This window comes from Chiloscyllium plagiosum, unplaced genomic scaffold, assembly GCF_037043375.1.
Source record: "Chiloscyllium plagiosum isolate Xiang-an unplaced genomic scaffold, Cpla_swu_hap1 HiC_scaffold_5, whole genome shotgun sequence".
Taxonomy (NCBI): Eukaryota; Metazoa; Chordata; class Chondrichthyes; order Orectolobiformes; family Hemiscylliidae; genus Chiloscyllium; species Chiloscyllium plagiosum.
Genome location: NW_028270143.1, coordinates 132,985,752 through 133,000,935, shown reverse-complemented (window position 1 = coordinate 133,000,935; position 15,184 = coordinate 132,985,752). Strand labels below are relative to the sequence as shown.

The following is a 15,184-nucleotide window of genomic DNA, read 5'->3' as shown; positions in this document are numbered from 1 at the left end:
GCAGCCAGAGACATTGGCAGCTCCAGTACTAAAGCAGAAACTGTCTTCACAGGAAAATAATGAGGTCACGCTTTCAAGGTGAGAGCTGAAACGTTTACGGGGATACACGCGGCAAGTACTTCACACAGGGTGGTGGGCGTCTGGAATGCATTGCCAGCAGAGATGGTAGAGGCAGGCACGGTAGATTCATTTAAGATGCATCTGGACAGATGCATGAGTAGGTGGGGAGCAGAGGGATACAGATGCTTAGGAATTGGGCAGCAGGTTTAGATAGTGGATTTGGATCGGCTCAGGCTTGGAGGGCCAAAGGGCCTGTTCCTGGGCTTTCAATTTTTTTTGTTCTTTAAAACTCTTGAGAGAGATTTCCCGAACGAAGAGTTGGTGTACCTTCCCTGGGAGGGAAATAGAGGAAGGATGTACTGACTGGGCACCATTGCCCTTTTGAGGTTACGCCCAGTTCAAAATGAGATTCTGTTTATGTGGATGGACCCCCCCCCCCCGGGTAATTTGTATCTCACTGGCAATAAACCCATGTTTCAGGAGGAGCTGAGGGAGGGTTAAACCCTATACATACAGTGTGCTGCCCATTCTGGGATAGGGCTACTGGGGTATTAACCTGGGGAAGTGGGCTGTGAGAACATTGCTAAAACCATGACTTCAGCTTGTTCATCTCAAACAGGAACAACGACGGTTTCAGTTCAAAACCCATTCCCCTAATTACTTCTCTGTGTTAAAATAGTGGCTACAGAGGAGGAGCTTAACTGCAAAGTTTTCGTAGAGACTATACTGGCAGGAGGGGTTAATGGTTTTGTGACCAAGTGGAATAAGGAATATTACCTAAATATATGAAAGACAGCAGAAATACTTGTCCCTGTATTCAGTGTGGACCGGCACCCCACGACACACCCACACACAGCTGACAGAGATGGTTAATGTTAGACTGGTATAATGGACAGGAGAAGACTTAGTGTTTGGAATGGTTATGTCTAACAAGGAATTTCCTCTCTTTTGCTATCCAGTAAAGGTTTGACAAACTGTCAATCAATTCCCATTTTGCATCATTAATAAATAACTGGTATCTATAAGTGGGCAGGTTCATCACTTACTTTCAAGCTGCTTACTAGTCATGGTGGTCTCCCCTAGTCTCAGGAGAGCTCGGTCCCTACAGATTAAAACAAACCACATGTTTAGTGAACAGTTGGACAGAGTCCAACTCCTGGCTTGGGTCAATCTCAGTGGGTCATCTCACCAAGAATGAGGCAGATGTCGGGGCAGTTTTATACACATTTTCAAGCAACATAACAGACTTTCATGCTGAGGGAGCGCCCCACTGTCGGAGGGTCAGCGCCGAGGGAGCGTCACTCTGTCGGAGGGTCAGCACCAAGGGAGTGCCACTGTCGGAGGGTCAGCGCCGAGGGAGCGCCCCACTATCGGAGGGTCAGCTGTGGGGGTCAGCGCCGAGGGAGCGCCCCACTGTCGGAGGGTCAGCACTGAGGGAGCGCCCCACTGTCGGAGGGTCAGCACCGAGGGAGCGCCCCACTATCGGAGGGTCAGCTGTGGGGGTCAGCGCCGAGGGAGCGCCACTCTGTCGGAGGGTCAGCACCGAGGGAGCGCCCCACTGTCGGAGGGTCAGCACTGAGGGAGCGCCACTCTGTCGGAATACACAGCTTGAGTTGAAGCAACCTCTGACATGATGGGATTTACCCTGCAGTTTGACAGAGAGAAACTGGAATCTGATGTAATGGTTTTATAATTGTGTAAAGGTAACTACAAAGACATGAGAGAGGAGCTGGCCAGGGTTGATTGGAAGGGGAGCTTTACAGGAAAGATGGTGGAGCAGAACAGTAGGAGTGTCTGGGTATTTTGGGAGGCAGAGCAGAAATGTATCCTAAGAACCAAGAAACATAAGGCAGCAATGGCTAACTGGGACAGTCAGGGATAGCATAAAGGGAAAACCATACAATGTGGTGAAGATCATTGGGAGGCCTGAGGACTGGGAGGCCATTTAAAACCAGCAGAGGATGACTGAAGAAGCAATAATAAGGGGAGATGATGGAATATGAGAGTAAGCTAGCTAGTAATATAAAAGAAGATTGCAAGGGTTTATTTTAAATATTTAAAAGGTAAGAGAGAGGCAAGAGTGGACATTGGACCACTGGAAAATGAGGAATGAGGGAGCACCGCACCATCAGAGGGCCAGTGCTGAGGGAGTGGGCACTGTCGGAGGGTCAGTGCCTAGGTAGTGCCGCACTGTCGGAGGGTCAGTGCTGAGGGAGTGCCGCACTGTCGGAGGGTCAGTGCCTAGGTAGTGCCGCACTGTCGGAGGGTCAGTGCTGAGGGAGAGCCGCACTGTCGGAGGGTCAGTGCTGAGGGAGTGCTGCACTGTCGGAGGGTCAGTGCTGAGGGAGTGCTGCACTGTCGGAGGGTCAGTGCTGAGGGAGTGCCGCACTGTCGGAGGGTCAGTGCTGAGGGAGTGCCGCACTGTCGGAGGGTCAGTGCTGAGGGAGTGCCGCACTGTCGGAGGGTCAGTGCTGAGGGAGTGCCGCACTGTCGGAGGGTCAGTGCTGAGGGAGTGCTGCACTGTCGGAGGGTCAGTGCTGAGGGAGTGGGCACTGTCGGAGGGTCAGTGCTGAGGGAGTGCCGCACTGTCGGAGGGTCAGTGCCTAGGTAGTGCCGCACTGTCAGAGGGCCAGCGCCGAGGGAGCGCCGCACTGTCGGAGGGCCAGCGCCGAGGGAGCGCCGCACTGTCGGAGGGCCAGCGCCGAGGGAGCGCCGCACTGTCGGAGGGTCAGCGCCGAGGGAGCGCCGCACTGTCGGAGGGTCAGCGCAGAGGGAGCGCCGCACTGTCGGGTCAGCGCCGAGGGAGCGCCGCACTGTCGGTGGGTCAGCGCCGAGGGAGCGCCGCACTGTCGGTGGGTCAGCGCCGAGGGAGCGCCGCACTGTCGGAGGGTCAGCGCCGAGGGAGCGCCGCACTGTCGGTGGGTCAGCGCCGCACTGTCGGAGGGTCAGCGCCGCACTGTCGGAGGGTCAGCGCCGAGGGAGCGCCGCACTGTCTGAGGGTCAGCGCTGTTGATAGTATTTCTAATTAGGGGATGCAATGGCCTAGTGGTATTATTGCTGGGTTGTTAATCCAGACACCCAGGTAATGTACTGGGGGCCTGGGTTCAATTCCCACCATGGCAGCGAATGTAATTTGAATTCAATAAAAGTCTGGAGTTAAGAATCTAAAGATGACCACGAATCCATTGCCAATAGTGACCCCATCTGGGTCACTAATGTCCTTTAGGGAAGGGATCGGCCATCCTCACTTGTGATTCCAGACTCTCAGCAATGAGGTTGAGTCTTAACAACCGTCTGGGAAATTAGGGAGGGGCAATTATTGCTGCTGAGCCAGCAATACCCTCATCCTGTGAATGAATAAAGGGGGAAAAAATAGTATCAGCGGGGCATGTGGGTTCAAATTGGCCAAGGTCCTGGAGCCTGACAGCATTGGGGGTCAACCTCCAGCACATGGACTGCAGCGGTTCAAGAAGGCAGTTCACCCCCACCCTCTCAAGGGGCAACTAGGGACGGGCAATAAATCCTGGCCTCGCCAGTGGTGCCCATGTCTCTGAATGAAGTTTTGACAATCCCACTCTAACAGTTGGTAGTACTTAAAAAATCAATTAATAATATTGTCAATTATTGTTAAAAAGCCCCTTCTGGCTCACTAACGTCCTTTCGGGAGGGAAATATGCCGTCCTCCCCTCCAGAGCCACACCAATGTGGTTGACCATTAACTGCAGTCTGACTTGGCCCCAGCAGGGCACTAGTTCATGGGGCAATTAGGGATGGGCATTAACCGACCCAGCCAGCAACACGCACATCCGATAATAAAATAAAGAAAACAAAGTGCCCGTGACTCAGGTCTCGGGTCAACATGTGGTTGGGGAGAGAAGGGTGGTGACCTGTGGGATTATTCCCATGTCGGCCTTCAGGTCAATCTCAGATTGTCAGACCACACCTAGATCCTGCCCTTGTGACCCACTCATTCAGACCCATGGAACCGGGCGGGTTACACTGTCCCTGATCCTACCCCCTTGCCCGCTCCCCACCATTCCCCCCACTTGTTGACCTCTGGATCTTGGGCAGGAAGAGCACTGTGTTCTTCATCTTCTCCCGGTCCCTCTGGGATCTGGCAGCTTCCTCGTTTTCTGCTGCCATTAACTCCTTGAGTTTGTTCTGGAGTTGGAGTTCAGAGAAATAATTCACAGTCTCAATGGGATGAAGCTGTTCCAGTGATCCCGACTGGACACCCTCTGGAATCCTGATCGTGGTTGGTTGATTGGGATCCACTTTTCTTGGCTGTCATTGGAAAGATTGTTTCAGAAATGGTTAATAACGAATATTTTTCTTTCCCCTCCATTGTCTTCCTTCAGAAAGTCCTCCCCTCACCTGCAGCACCAGCCTGCCTCAAAATGTCCCTCCCAGCTCCAAACTTCTCTTTGTTCAGGGGATGTCGGCAACTCCGACAAAATGGACCTGACACCCAGCTTCTAATCCCCATCTGACCCCCAAACCCAGCCTCTAATCCCCGTCTGACCCCCAAACCCAGCCTCTAATCCCCGTCTGACCCCCCCAAACCCAGCCTCTAATCCCCGTCTGACCCCCAAACCCAGCCTCTAATCCCCGTCTGACCCCCAAACCCAGCCTCTAATCCCCGTCTGACCCCCAAACCCAGCCTCTAATCCCCGTCTGACCCCAAAACCCAGCCTCTAATCCCCGTCTGATCCCCAAATCCAGCCTCTAATCCCCATCTGACCCCAAAACCCAGTTTCTAATCCCCGTCTGACCCCCAAACCCAGCTTCTAATCCCCGTTTGACCCCCAAACCCAGCCTCTAATCCCCGTCTGACCCCCCAAACCCAGCCTCTAATCCCCGTCTGACCCCCAAACCTAGCTTCTAATTCCCGTTTGACCCCCAAACCCAGCCTCTAATCCCCGTCTGACCCCCCCAAACCCAGCCTCTAATTCCCGTCTGACCCCCAAACCCAGCCTCTAATCCCCGTCTGACCCCAAAACCCAGCTTCTAATCCCCGTCTGACCCCAAAACCCAGCTTCTAATCCCCATCTGACCCCAAACCCAGCCTCTAATCCCCAACTGACCCCAAACCCAGTTTCTAATCCCCATCTGACCATAGACCCAGCCTCTAATCCCCATCTGACCCCCAAATCCAGCCTCTAATCCCCATCTGACCCCCAAACCCAGCCTCTAATCCCCAACTGACCCCAAACCCAGCTTCTAATCCCCATCTGACCATAGGCCCAGCCTCTAATCCCCATCTGGCCCCAAACCCAGTTTTGAATCCCCATCTGAACCTCAAAACCTGCTTCTAATCCCCATCTGAACCCCAAACCCAGCTTCTAATCCCCATCTGACCCCAAACCCAGTTTCTAATCTCCATCTGACCCCCAAACCCAGCCTCTAATCCCCATCTGACCCCAAACCCTTCACTAATCCCCATCTGACCCCCAAACACAGCCTCTAATCCCCATATGACCCCCAAACACAGCACTAATCCTCATCTGAACCCCAAATCCAGTCTCTAATCCCCATCTGAACCCCAAATCCAGTCTTTCATCCCCATCTGAACCCCAAACCCTTCATTAATCTCCATCTGGCCACCAAACCCAGCGCTAATCTCCATCTGGCCCCCAAATCCAGCCTCTAATCCCCAAATCCAGCTTCTAACCCTCATTTGATCCCCAAACCAGCCTCTAATCTCCACCAACCCCCACACCAAGCTGCTAATCCCCATTTGAACCCCAAAATCAGCATCAAATCCCAAACCACCCAGCTATCGGGCCCCCACCCAACCATGCACCTACAAACTCACAGTTGCACCATCATAATGAATCTCCAAGTCTTCTGGGCCCCATATGAACCCCAAACCTTAACTTCGCATGAACTACAACAGCTATCCCTCAAGTCTGCAGTCACACACATGAACCCCATAATGTGCCAGAAAAAAAACCATGTTGGGACTCCTCCAGTCCCCACCAAAAGCTTCAATCCTCATTCCCTGAACACAAGGAAACCCAACGTCCGCATCCTGATCAGATCCTGGCTCCTCCCAGAATCTCACTGAGATTAGGGGGATTGAGAGGGGGTTAAAACTGACCACATGGAGATGCTAATCCAAGGGGGTTATAGAGTCCGAGTCACAGCCTGCTGTGTCCCCCATACTAACCAAAACTCCAGGGCTGACTGAGGGGGTAGGACTTTGTGGAACTGGTATAGTCCCTCTCAGGGTTTTCCCCTTCTTCAGTGACTTCAACGCTGTTCGGACATGCTCCTGTGGAAGGAAGGAGAGGATGATCCACCACTTTATTCAGCATTGTCCAACCGTGAAACATTGAAGCCAAAGGAGGCCATTCTGCCCATTGAGTCAGTTTTGCCTTTCAATGAGATCAGGGTTAATCTGATCACCCTCAACTCCACTCTCCTGCCCTTTTCCCCATAACCCTCCATTCCCCTTCCTTATTAAACATCTGTATCTCTCAGCCTTCAATATATTGTATATACTGTTGCTTACAGCCTTGGCAGCTCTCTGTGATAAAAAATCCCAAAGATTCACTTATACACTTAATGGTAAGGTCCTGGGGGAGTGTTGCTGAACAAAGAGACCTTGGAGTGCAGGTTCTTAGCTCCTTGAAAGTGGAGTCGCAGGTAGATAGGATAGTGAGGAGGTGTTTGGTCAGTGTATTGAGTACAGGAGTTGGGAGGTCATGTTGCGGCTGTACGGAACATTTGTTAGGCCACTGTTGGAATATTGCATGCAATTCTGGTCTCCTTCCTATCGGAAAGATGTTGTGAAACTTGAAAGGGTTCAGAAAAGATTTATAAGGATGTTGCCAGGGTTGGAGGATTTGAGCTACAGGGAGAAGCTGAACAGACTGGGGCTGGTTTCCCTGGAGCATCGGAGGCTGAGGGGTGACCTTTAGGGGTTTATAAAATCATGAGGGGCATGGATAGGGTAAATAGGTAAAGTCTTTTCCCTGGAGTGGGAGAGTCCAGAACTTGAGGACATAGGTTTAGGGTGAGAGGGGAAAAATATAAAAAGGACCTACGGGGCAACTTTTTCACACAGAGGGTGGTACGTGTATGGAATGAGCTGCCAGGGGATGTGGTGGAGGCTGGTACAATTGCAACATTTAAGAGGCATTTGGATGGGGATATGAATAGGAAGAGTTTGGAGGGATATGGGCCGGGTGCTGGCAGGTGGGACTAGATTGGGTTGGGATATCTGGTCAGCATGGACGGGTTGGACCGAAGGGTCTGTTTCCATGCTGAACATCTCTATGACTCTCTATGAGGAGAAAAGAAATTCCTCCTCATCTCTGTCTTAAATGTGTGACTCCTTACTCTGAGATGATGTCCTCTGGTCCTAGATTCTCCCACAAAGGGGGAACCACTTCTCCACATCTCCCTCGTCAACTCCCCTAAGATTCTTGTGTTTCAATAAAGCAGCCTTTTCGTTCTTTCAAACTCCAGTGAGTACAGGCCCAGCCTACTCAATGTCTCCCTGATCTTGATTAGCCGAGTGAACCTTTTCTGGACTGCGTCCAATGCCTTAGATAAATATCTTGAACTAGGGAGAAGAAATAGCCCCGATTACTTCAGGCTGGTCCACCTAACTACAGTGATGGTCAAATTCTTGGAGGACATTCTCGGGGTCAAACTGAGGCATCATGTAGAAGGACACAGATTGATTACTGTTTATTACAGGAGTTTATAACAGGAAGCCAGAGCTGTCTGGTTTCACTAAGTTTGAATGAACTTTCTTAATTAGGTAACACATAGGGCAGGAGCAGTAGGTTTTGTGGTGCAGTGGGTAGTGACCCTGCCTCTGAGCTAGAAGCTCCGATATCCCAGGACTTGATGGAAGGTGTGTTACTTGTGTGGACTGACAGACTGATAATGGCAGGTAGTGAGAGTCTCCTGGGCAGAAGTGGGTACCGCAGATGCTGGAGATTAGAGTCAAGATTAGAGTGGTGCTGGAAAAGCACAACAGGTCAGGGAGCATCCGGGGAGCAGGAAAATCGACGTTTTGGGCAAAAGCCCTTCATCCAATTTTCCTGCTCCTCAGATGCTGCCTGACCTGCTGTGCTTTTCCAGCACCACTCTAAAAGTCAGAGTTTCCTGGTTAACCAGCCTTGATGTGTGAGTGACCCTTCTGGGTATAGCCACCAACAGGGAAACACTTTCAGGAAAGCTGATGTAAATAAGTGCTCTATTCATAGCGCCAGGGACCAGGGTTCGATTCCAGCCTCTGGCGAATGAGTTTAGGGTGGCTCAGTGGTTAGCATTGCTGCCTCACAGCACCAGGGTCCCAGGTTCAATTCCAGCCTCGGGCAACTGTCTGTGTGGAGTTCGCACATTCTTCCTGTGTCTGTGTGGGTTTCCTCCGGGTTCCCTGGTTTCCTCCCACAGTTCAAGGATGTGCAGGTCAGGTGAATTGGCCATGCTAAATTGCCTGTAGTGTTAGGTACATTAGTCAGAGGGAAATGGGTCTGGGTGGGTTACTCTTCGGAGGGTCGGTGTGGACTGGTTGGGCCAAAGGGCCTGTTTCCATACTGTAGGGAATCAAATTTTAAAAATCTAATCTGTGTTACACGTGTTGAGACACGGAATGTCTTCTGAAGTGCAACACATCAGGTCAATGTGTGTTTACATCAATTATTGAGAGGTTGATGGAAGCAGGTATGAAATGTGGGCCGGAATATAGTGATAGCTGGACACTGTAGGTGGATGGACTTGTCAGGCAAGCAAATGGAAAATGAAATTTGACCCAGAGAAGTGAGAGTTGATGCAGGTCAAATGGGACAAAGGATCACAGAATGGATGGGAGTAGACAGAGAGGTGTAGAGGGAGTGAGGGACCTTGGAGTTAATGTCTACAAATCCCTGAAGGCAGCAGGAGAGGTTTACCAAGTGTGTTCCTTTATTGGCAGAGGCAGAGATTGTTAAAGCAGGGGTCTGCATGAGTAAAGAAAATGGGAGTAGGCCCCAGAACTCTTCCGGAACTGAATAAAATACTAGTTAGATTACAGCTAGAGTACTGTGTACAGTGCTGTTCACTGACATGTGATCACACAAGAGGGTACAAAGGAGATGAGGACTGAGGAACAGGCCATTCTGCCCCTTAAGTCTATTCCACCATTTAAATAGATCAGGGCTGATCTTCTCCAAACCTTTAACTCCCTCGTCTTTAACTCAGCCTTGAGTAAAATCAATTACTATACACACACACGCACCCACACGCACATGCACACGCACACTCACACAGGGCAGGTATCCTGTGGAGTTTGGAAGGAGCAATGATTTTGTTAAAACATAAGATTTTGAAGGAACTGGACAGGGTTAATACCAGGAGGATACTTCCTCCTGTAAACAAAGCTAAAATTTGGGGCATGTTTTAAAAGAGGGACTATTATGGATGTGGATGTAGGTTTGCTCACTGAGCTGGAAGGTTCAGTTCCAGACGTTTCGTCACCCTACTCAGTAACATCTTCAGTGAGCCTCTGGACGAAGCACTGCTGATAATTCCTGCTTTCTATTTATATGTTTGGGTTTCTTTGGGTTGGTGATGTCATTTGCTGTGGTGATGTCATTTCCTGTTATTTTTCTCAGTGGGTGGTAGATGGGGTCTAACTCGATGTGTTATTATTTTTAATAACTATTATTTTTAAACTGAGTTGAGGAGAGATTTCCTCTCTTTCCTCAGTTGCTGGACTCCTCTTCCAAAAAAGGTAGTTGGCCGGGGGGTTGCTCCAGATCAGCCGTGATCATATTGAACAGCAGAGCGGGCTCAAAGGGCCGAATGGCCTCCTCCTCCATTTCAGAAATGGCACATTTCGCACAACTTGGTCGAGCTTGGTTCACAATAACGTAATTATTGACAGCCGAACCAATGACCCCCCGACAACCGATTGATCATTCACTGCCGCGCGCTATCTACCCCCACCACAACCTGTTACCTTGAATTTCCGAGTCCATTTCTTGAGCCAGGTGCTGCTTAAATGCCGGAGTTTTTCCTTGCTGGAGCTCTTGGCCTCATCAAAGGCGATCCACGAATTCATCTCCGTCTCAAAGAAATTGTGAGGATCGATCAATCCAATGTCAGCAAGAAGCAGCATGATGCTGTTTCTGGGACAGAAACCAGGGAGAGACCAGAGAACAGTGAATGGGCTCTTTACTCTTTTGGTAAACTCAACATTGGCTCACGGGTGTGTGCCTGGGCTAGTTAATCTAGACACCCAGGGGGGAACAGGTTCAAATCCCACCACATTTACATTTATTTAATAAAATCTGGAATTGAAAGCTAGTCTCCGTGGTAGTGTCTCTGATCAGTTGCTATAAAACTCCACCTGGTTCACTAATGTCCTTTAGGGAAGGAAACTGCTATTCCTACCTGGTCTGACCTACACGTGACTCCAGACCCACAGGTTGTGGTGGCATGAAGGGGTGAAGGGTCATGGCTGAGGGAACAGTCTCTTCAGAGGGAAAAGCACAGTTTTTGGAAGTTTGGAAGAGTTTGAAAGTTTGTGGAAACGATGGAGAAGGATAATTCCATTGCAGGAGGAGGTTGTTCGGGAAGGGCTGAGGGAGCTGGGGTAGATGTGGCTAATGCTGAAAATGTGTTGCTGGAAAAGCAGGTCAGGCAGCATCCAAGGAACAGGAGAATCGATGTTTCGGGCATGAACCAGCGAGTGGCTGTCACCTGTTGTGTTGAGTTGAAACCAATGCGGTGTGCGTATGGTCTTCCTGTCTGAAAAGTACAGGACCGTGTGTATTAATATACCGAGCTCCCAGTCAACACTGTTCATCAGATTTGACAATTCTACATGAGTCACAGCCAACAGGGTGAGATGGAGAGGGGATGTGAGGGTGAGGCTCGTGCCCGAAACGTCGATTCTCCTGCTCCTTGGATGCTGCCTGACCTGCTGCGCTTTTCCAGCAACACATTTTCAGCTCTGATCTCCAGCATCTGCAGTCCTCACTTTCTCCTCGTAGATATGGCTAATGGCCCTGTCAGCCACAGTGGGGGGAGTGATCAATTCTGGGAACAGCCTGGTGGAAAGTGACATCATCAGGAGAATTTGGGAAAATGGAATGGAATCCGCGCAGGAAGCAGGGTGTGGAGAGCAGCCTGTGGAGGTTGGTGGGTTTGTAAGGAAACCGAAACTCAGAACCTGAGGAAGGGAACATAGTACTGAGATGGACCAGGTGAAAATTGGAAATATTGTCAATCACTTCACTTCCAGGTGGGAACAGGAAGCAGCACTGATACACTAGTCAAGAGATGACAGCTGGGAGCCATATACGTACACCTTTTATTCGGTGAGAGTGAGTAATTATGAAAGGCAAATTGATCAAAGTGAGAATGATGACGATCTGATGGATGAGGGTGGTTGTGGACAGAGTTATAGAGTCATAGTGATGTACAGCATGGAAACAGACCCTTCGGTCCAACCCGTCCATGCCGACCAGATATCCCAACCCAATCTAGTACCACCTGCCAGCACCCGGCCCATATCCCTCCAAACCCTTCCTATTCATATCCCCATCCAAATGCCTCTTAAATGTTGCAATTGTACCAGCCTCCACCACTTCCTCTGGCAGCTCATTCCATACACGTATCACCCTCTGCGTGAAAACGTTGTCCCTTAGGTCTCTTTTGTATCTTTCCCCTCTCACCCTAAACCTATACCCTCTAGTTCTGGACTCCCCACCCCAGGGAAAAGACTTTGTCTATTTATTTGGCTGTAACAGACTGCTCCTTATGTTGAGGTGTTGGAGGTGATTTCCCTGAATTCCTGGAGCAGTGATTACTGTTTTATATGCTGTTGCATGTTTTTTCTCCAAAGTTCCAAAACAAAGTCAAAACAGCAGCACTTTTGAAAGGGAGAGGAACAGACAAAGGAAGCACGTGGTGAGGTCAGTGCAGGAGAGAGAGAGAGATTGAGAGAAGCCCACATTGCTAACTGACACAGCAGTGAACATGCACAGTTACTGCTTTAACTGTTTGAATTCATGTATCACTGGACATCTGGGAAAATTAACAAACAGCGAAATTCATAACTGATCTTTGAGGAATCTGTTTGGGAGAGGTCACAGCACAGAAACAGATAAGTGAACACTTTTAAGTATAGCTTTGCTGTAAATTTACAATAGTGAGTAAAGTGGGCTCTTTCTTAATTAGATGCTTTATTGAGATACGTCTCTGAAGTCACAAGTATTAAGTTAGTCTGGAGCAGTGTTTTGTAGAGGAATAAGACAGAGCTGTTTTCTGGATCTGTAGATTGAAAGAAGCAAAAATGGCCTTTAGTAGAATGATATGCTCTTGGTGGATGTGGGAGAGGATTATATCTGCAATAAATGCCGGTGGGGAATTCACAGGAGTTAAGGGGTGGATAGATGGCAGTTATAGGAAGGGAGAAAAGCTGCAGATCCAGTCAGGTAGATGGGTTAACTCCAGGAAAGTTAGGAGGGGTAAGCGGGTGGTGCAGGCGTCTTCTGTGGCTATCCCCATCTCAAACAGGTATGCTGTTTTGGAAAATGTAGGGGGTGATGGATTCTCAGGGAATGTAGCATGAACAGCCAAGTTTCTGGTATTGAGACTGGCTCTAGTGCAATGAGGGGTACGTCGGGTTCCAAGAGATTGACTGTGTTAGGGGATTCTGTAGTCCGAGGCACAGACAGACGTTTCTGTGGCCAGCAGAGAAAAAGCAGAATGGTGTGTTGTTTCCCTGGTGCCAGGATCAAGGATGTCTCAGAGAGGGTGCAGAATGTTCTCACGGGGGAGAGGGGCCAGCAGGAGATCATTGTCCACATTGGAACCTACGACATTGGAAGGGAAAAGGTTGTGACTCTGAAGGGAGATTACAGACAGTTAGGCAGGAATTTAAAAAGGAGGTCCTCAAGGGTAGTAATATCTGTATTACTCCCAGTGCTACGAGCTAGTGAGGGCAGGAATAGAAGGATAGAGCAGATGAATGCATGGCTGAGGAGCTGGTGTATGGGAGAAGGATTCACATTTTTGGAGCATTGGAATCTCTTCTGGGGTAGAGGTGACCTGTACAGGGAGGATGGATTGCACCTAAATTGGAAGGGGACGAATATACTGGCAGGGAAATTTGCTAGAGCTGCCCAGGAGGATTTAAACTAGTAAGGTGGGGGGAAAGAACCCAGGGAGATAGTGAGGAAAGAGATTGATCTGAGACGGGTACAGTTGAGAACAGAAGTGAGTCAAACAGTCAGGGCAGGCAGGGACAAGGTAGGACTAATAAATTAAACTGCATTTATTTCAATGCAAGGGGCCTAACAGGGAAGACAGATAAACTCAGGACATGGTTAGGAACATGGGACTGGGATATCATAGCAATTACAGAAATGTGGCTCAGGAATGGGCAGGACTGGCAGCTTAATGTTCCAGGATACAAATGCTACAGGAAGGATAGAAAGGGAGGCAAGAGAGGAGGGGGAGTGGCATTTTTGATAAGGGATAGCATTACAGCTGTGCTGAGGGAGGATATTCCCAGAAATACATCCAGGGAAGTTATTTGGGTGGAACTGAGAAGTAAGAAAGGGGTGATCACCTTATTGGGATTGTATTATAGACCCCCCCCAATAGTCAAAGGGAAATTGAGAAACACATTTGTAAGGAGATCTCAGCTATCTGTAAGAATAATAGGGTGGTTATGGTAGGGGATTTTAACTTTCCAAACATCGACTGGGACTGCCGTAGTGTTAAAGGTTTAGATGGAGAGGAATTTCTTCAGTGTGTACAAGACAATTTTCTGATTCAGTATGTGGATGTACCTACTAGAGAAGGTGCAAAACCTGACCTACTCTTGGGAAATAAGGCAGGGCAGGTGACTGAGGTGTCAGTGGGGGAGCACTTTGGGGCCAGCGACCATAATTCTATTAGATTTAAAATAGTGATGCAAAAGGATAGACCAGATCTAAAAGTTGAAGTTCTAAATTGGAGAAAGGCTAATTTTGACGGCAAGAACTTTCAAAAGCTGATTGGGGCAGATGTACTGCCTTGTAACATTAAGGACAAAAGGGTAACTCGGGAGAGAATAGGGCCTCTCAAAGATCAGCAAGGCAGCTTTTGTGTGGAGCTGCAGGAGATGGGGGAGATACTAAACGAGTATTTTGCATCAGTGTTTACTGTGGAGAAGGACATGGAAGATGTAGACTGTGGGGAAATAGATAGGGACATCTTGAAAAATGTCCATATTACAGAGGAGGAAGTGCTGGATGTCTTGAAACACACAAAAGTGAATAAATCCCCAAGACCTTATCAGGTGTATCCTAGAACTCTGTGGGAAGCTCGGGAAGTGATTGCTGGGCCTCTTGCTGAGATATTTGTATCATCGCTAGTCACAGGTGAGGTGCCGGAAGACTGGAGGTTGGCTAACGTGATGCCACTGTTTAAGAAGGGTGGTAAGGACAAGCCAGGGAACTATAGACCAGTGAGCCTGACCTCAGTGGTGGGCAAGTTGTTGGAGGGAATCCTGAGGGACAGGATGTACATGTATTTGGAAAGGCAAGAACTGATTAGGGATGGTCAACATGGCTTTGTGCGTGGGAAATCAGGTCTCACAAACTTGATTGAGTTTTTTGAAGAAGTAACAAAGAGGATTGATGAGGGTAGAGCAGTAGATGTGATCTATATGGATTTCAGTAAGGTATTCAACAAGGTTCCCCATGGGAGACTGATTAACAAGGCTAGATCTCATGGAATACAGGGAGAACTAGCCATTTGGATACAGAACTAGCTCAAAGGTAGAAGACAGAGGGTGGTGGTGGAGAGTTGTTTTTCAGACTGGAGGCCTGTGACCAGTGGAGTGCCACAAGGATCAGTGCTGGGTCCACTACTTTTTATCATTTATATAAATGATTTGGATGTGAGCATAAAAGGTACAGTTAGTAAGTTTGTGGATGACACCAAAATTGGAGGTGTAGTGGACAGCGAAGAGGGTTACCTCAGATTACAACAGGATCTGGACCAGATGGGCCAATAGGCCAAGGATAGGAACATTGAGTTCCCTATTCCAGGCCTCTCAGATTGTATTAGTGACGGATGGGGAACTGTAGAGAGATTGATGTATATGTTGTGAAATGGGATTGGTTGG

At 49.1% G+C, this 15,184-nt stretch overlaps 1 protein-coding gene across 1 annotated transcript in view; it reads right to left on the bottom strand.

The window, feature by feature from the left end:
- Window positions 1–15,184, bottom strand: part of LOC122550350 (WD repeat-containing protein 97-like) — a 205,292-nt gene that overhangs the window by 413 nt on the left and 189,695 nt on the right. Inside the window, exons 20-23 of the mRNA XM_087987688.1 lie at window positions 10,019–10,187; window positions 6,230–6,334; window positions 4,115–4,344; window positions 1,107–1,162 (exon numbers count right to left, since the gene is read on the bottom strand). Of these exons, the coding sequence (XP_087843814.1) occupies window positions 1,107–1,162; window positions 4,115–4,344; window positions 6,230–6,334; window positions 10,019–10,187 (560 nt within the window). The remainder of the gene's footprint in view (window positions 1–1,106; window positions 1,163–4,114; window positions 4,345–6,229; window positions 6,335–10,018; window positions 10,188–15,184) is intronic.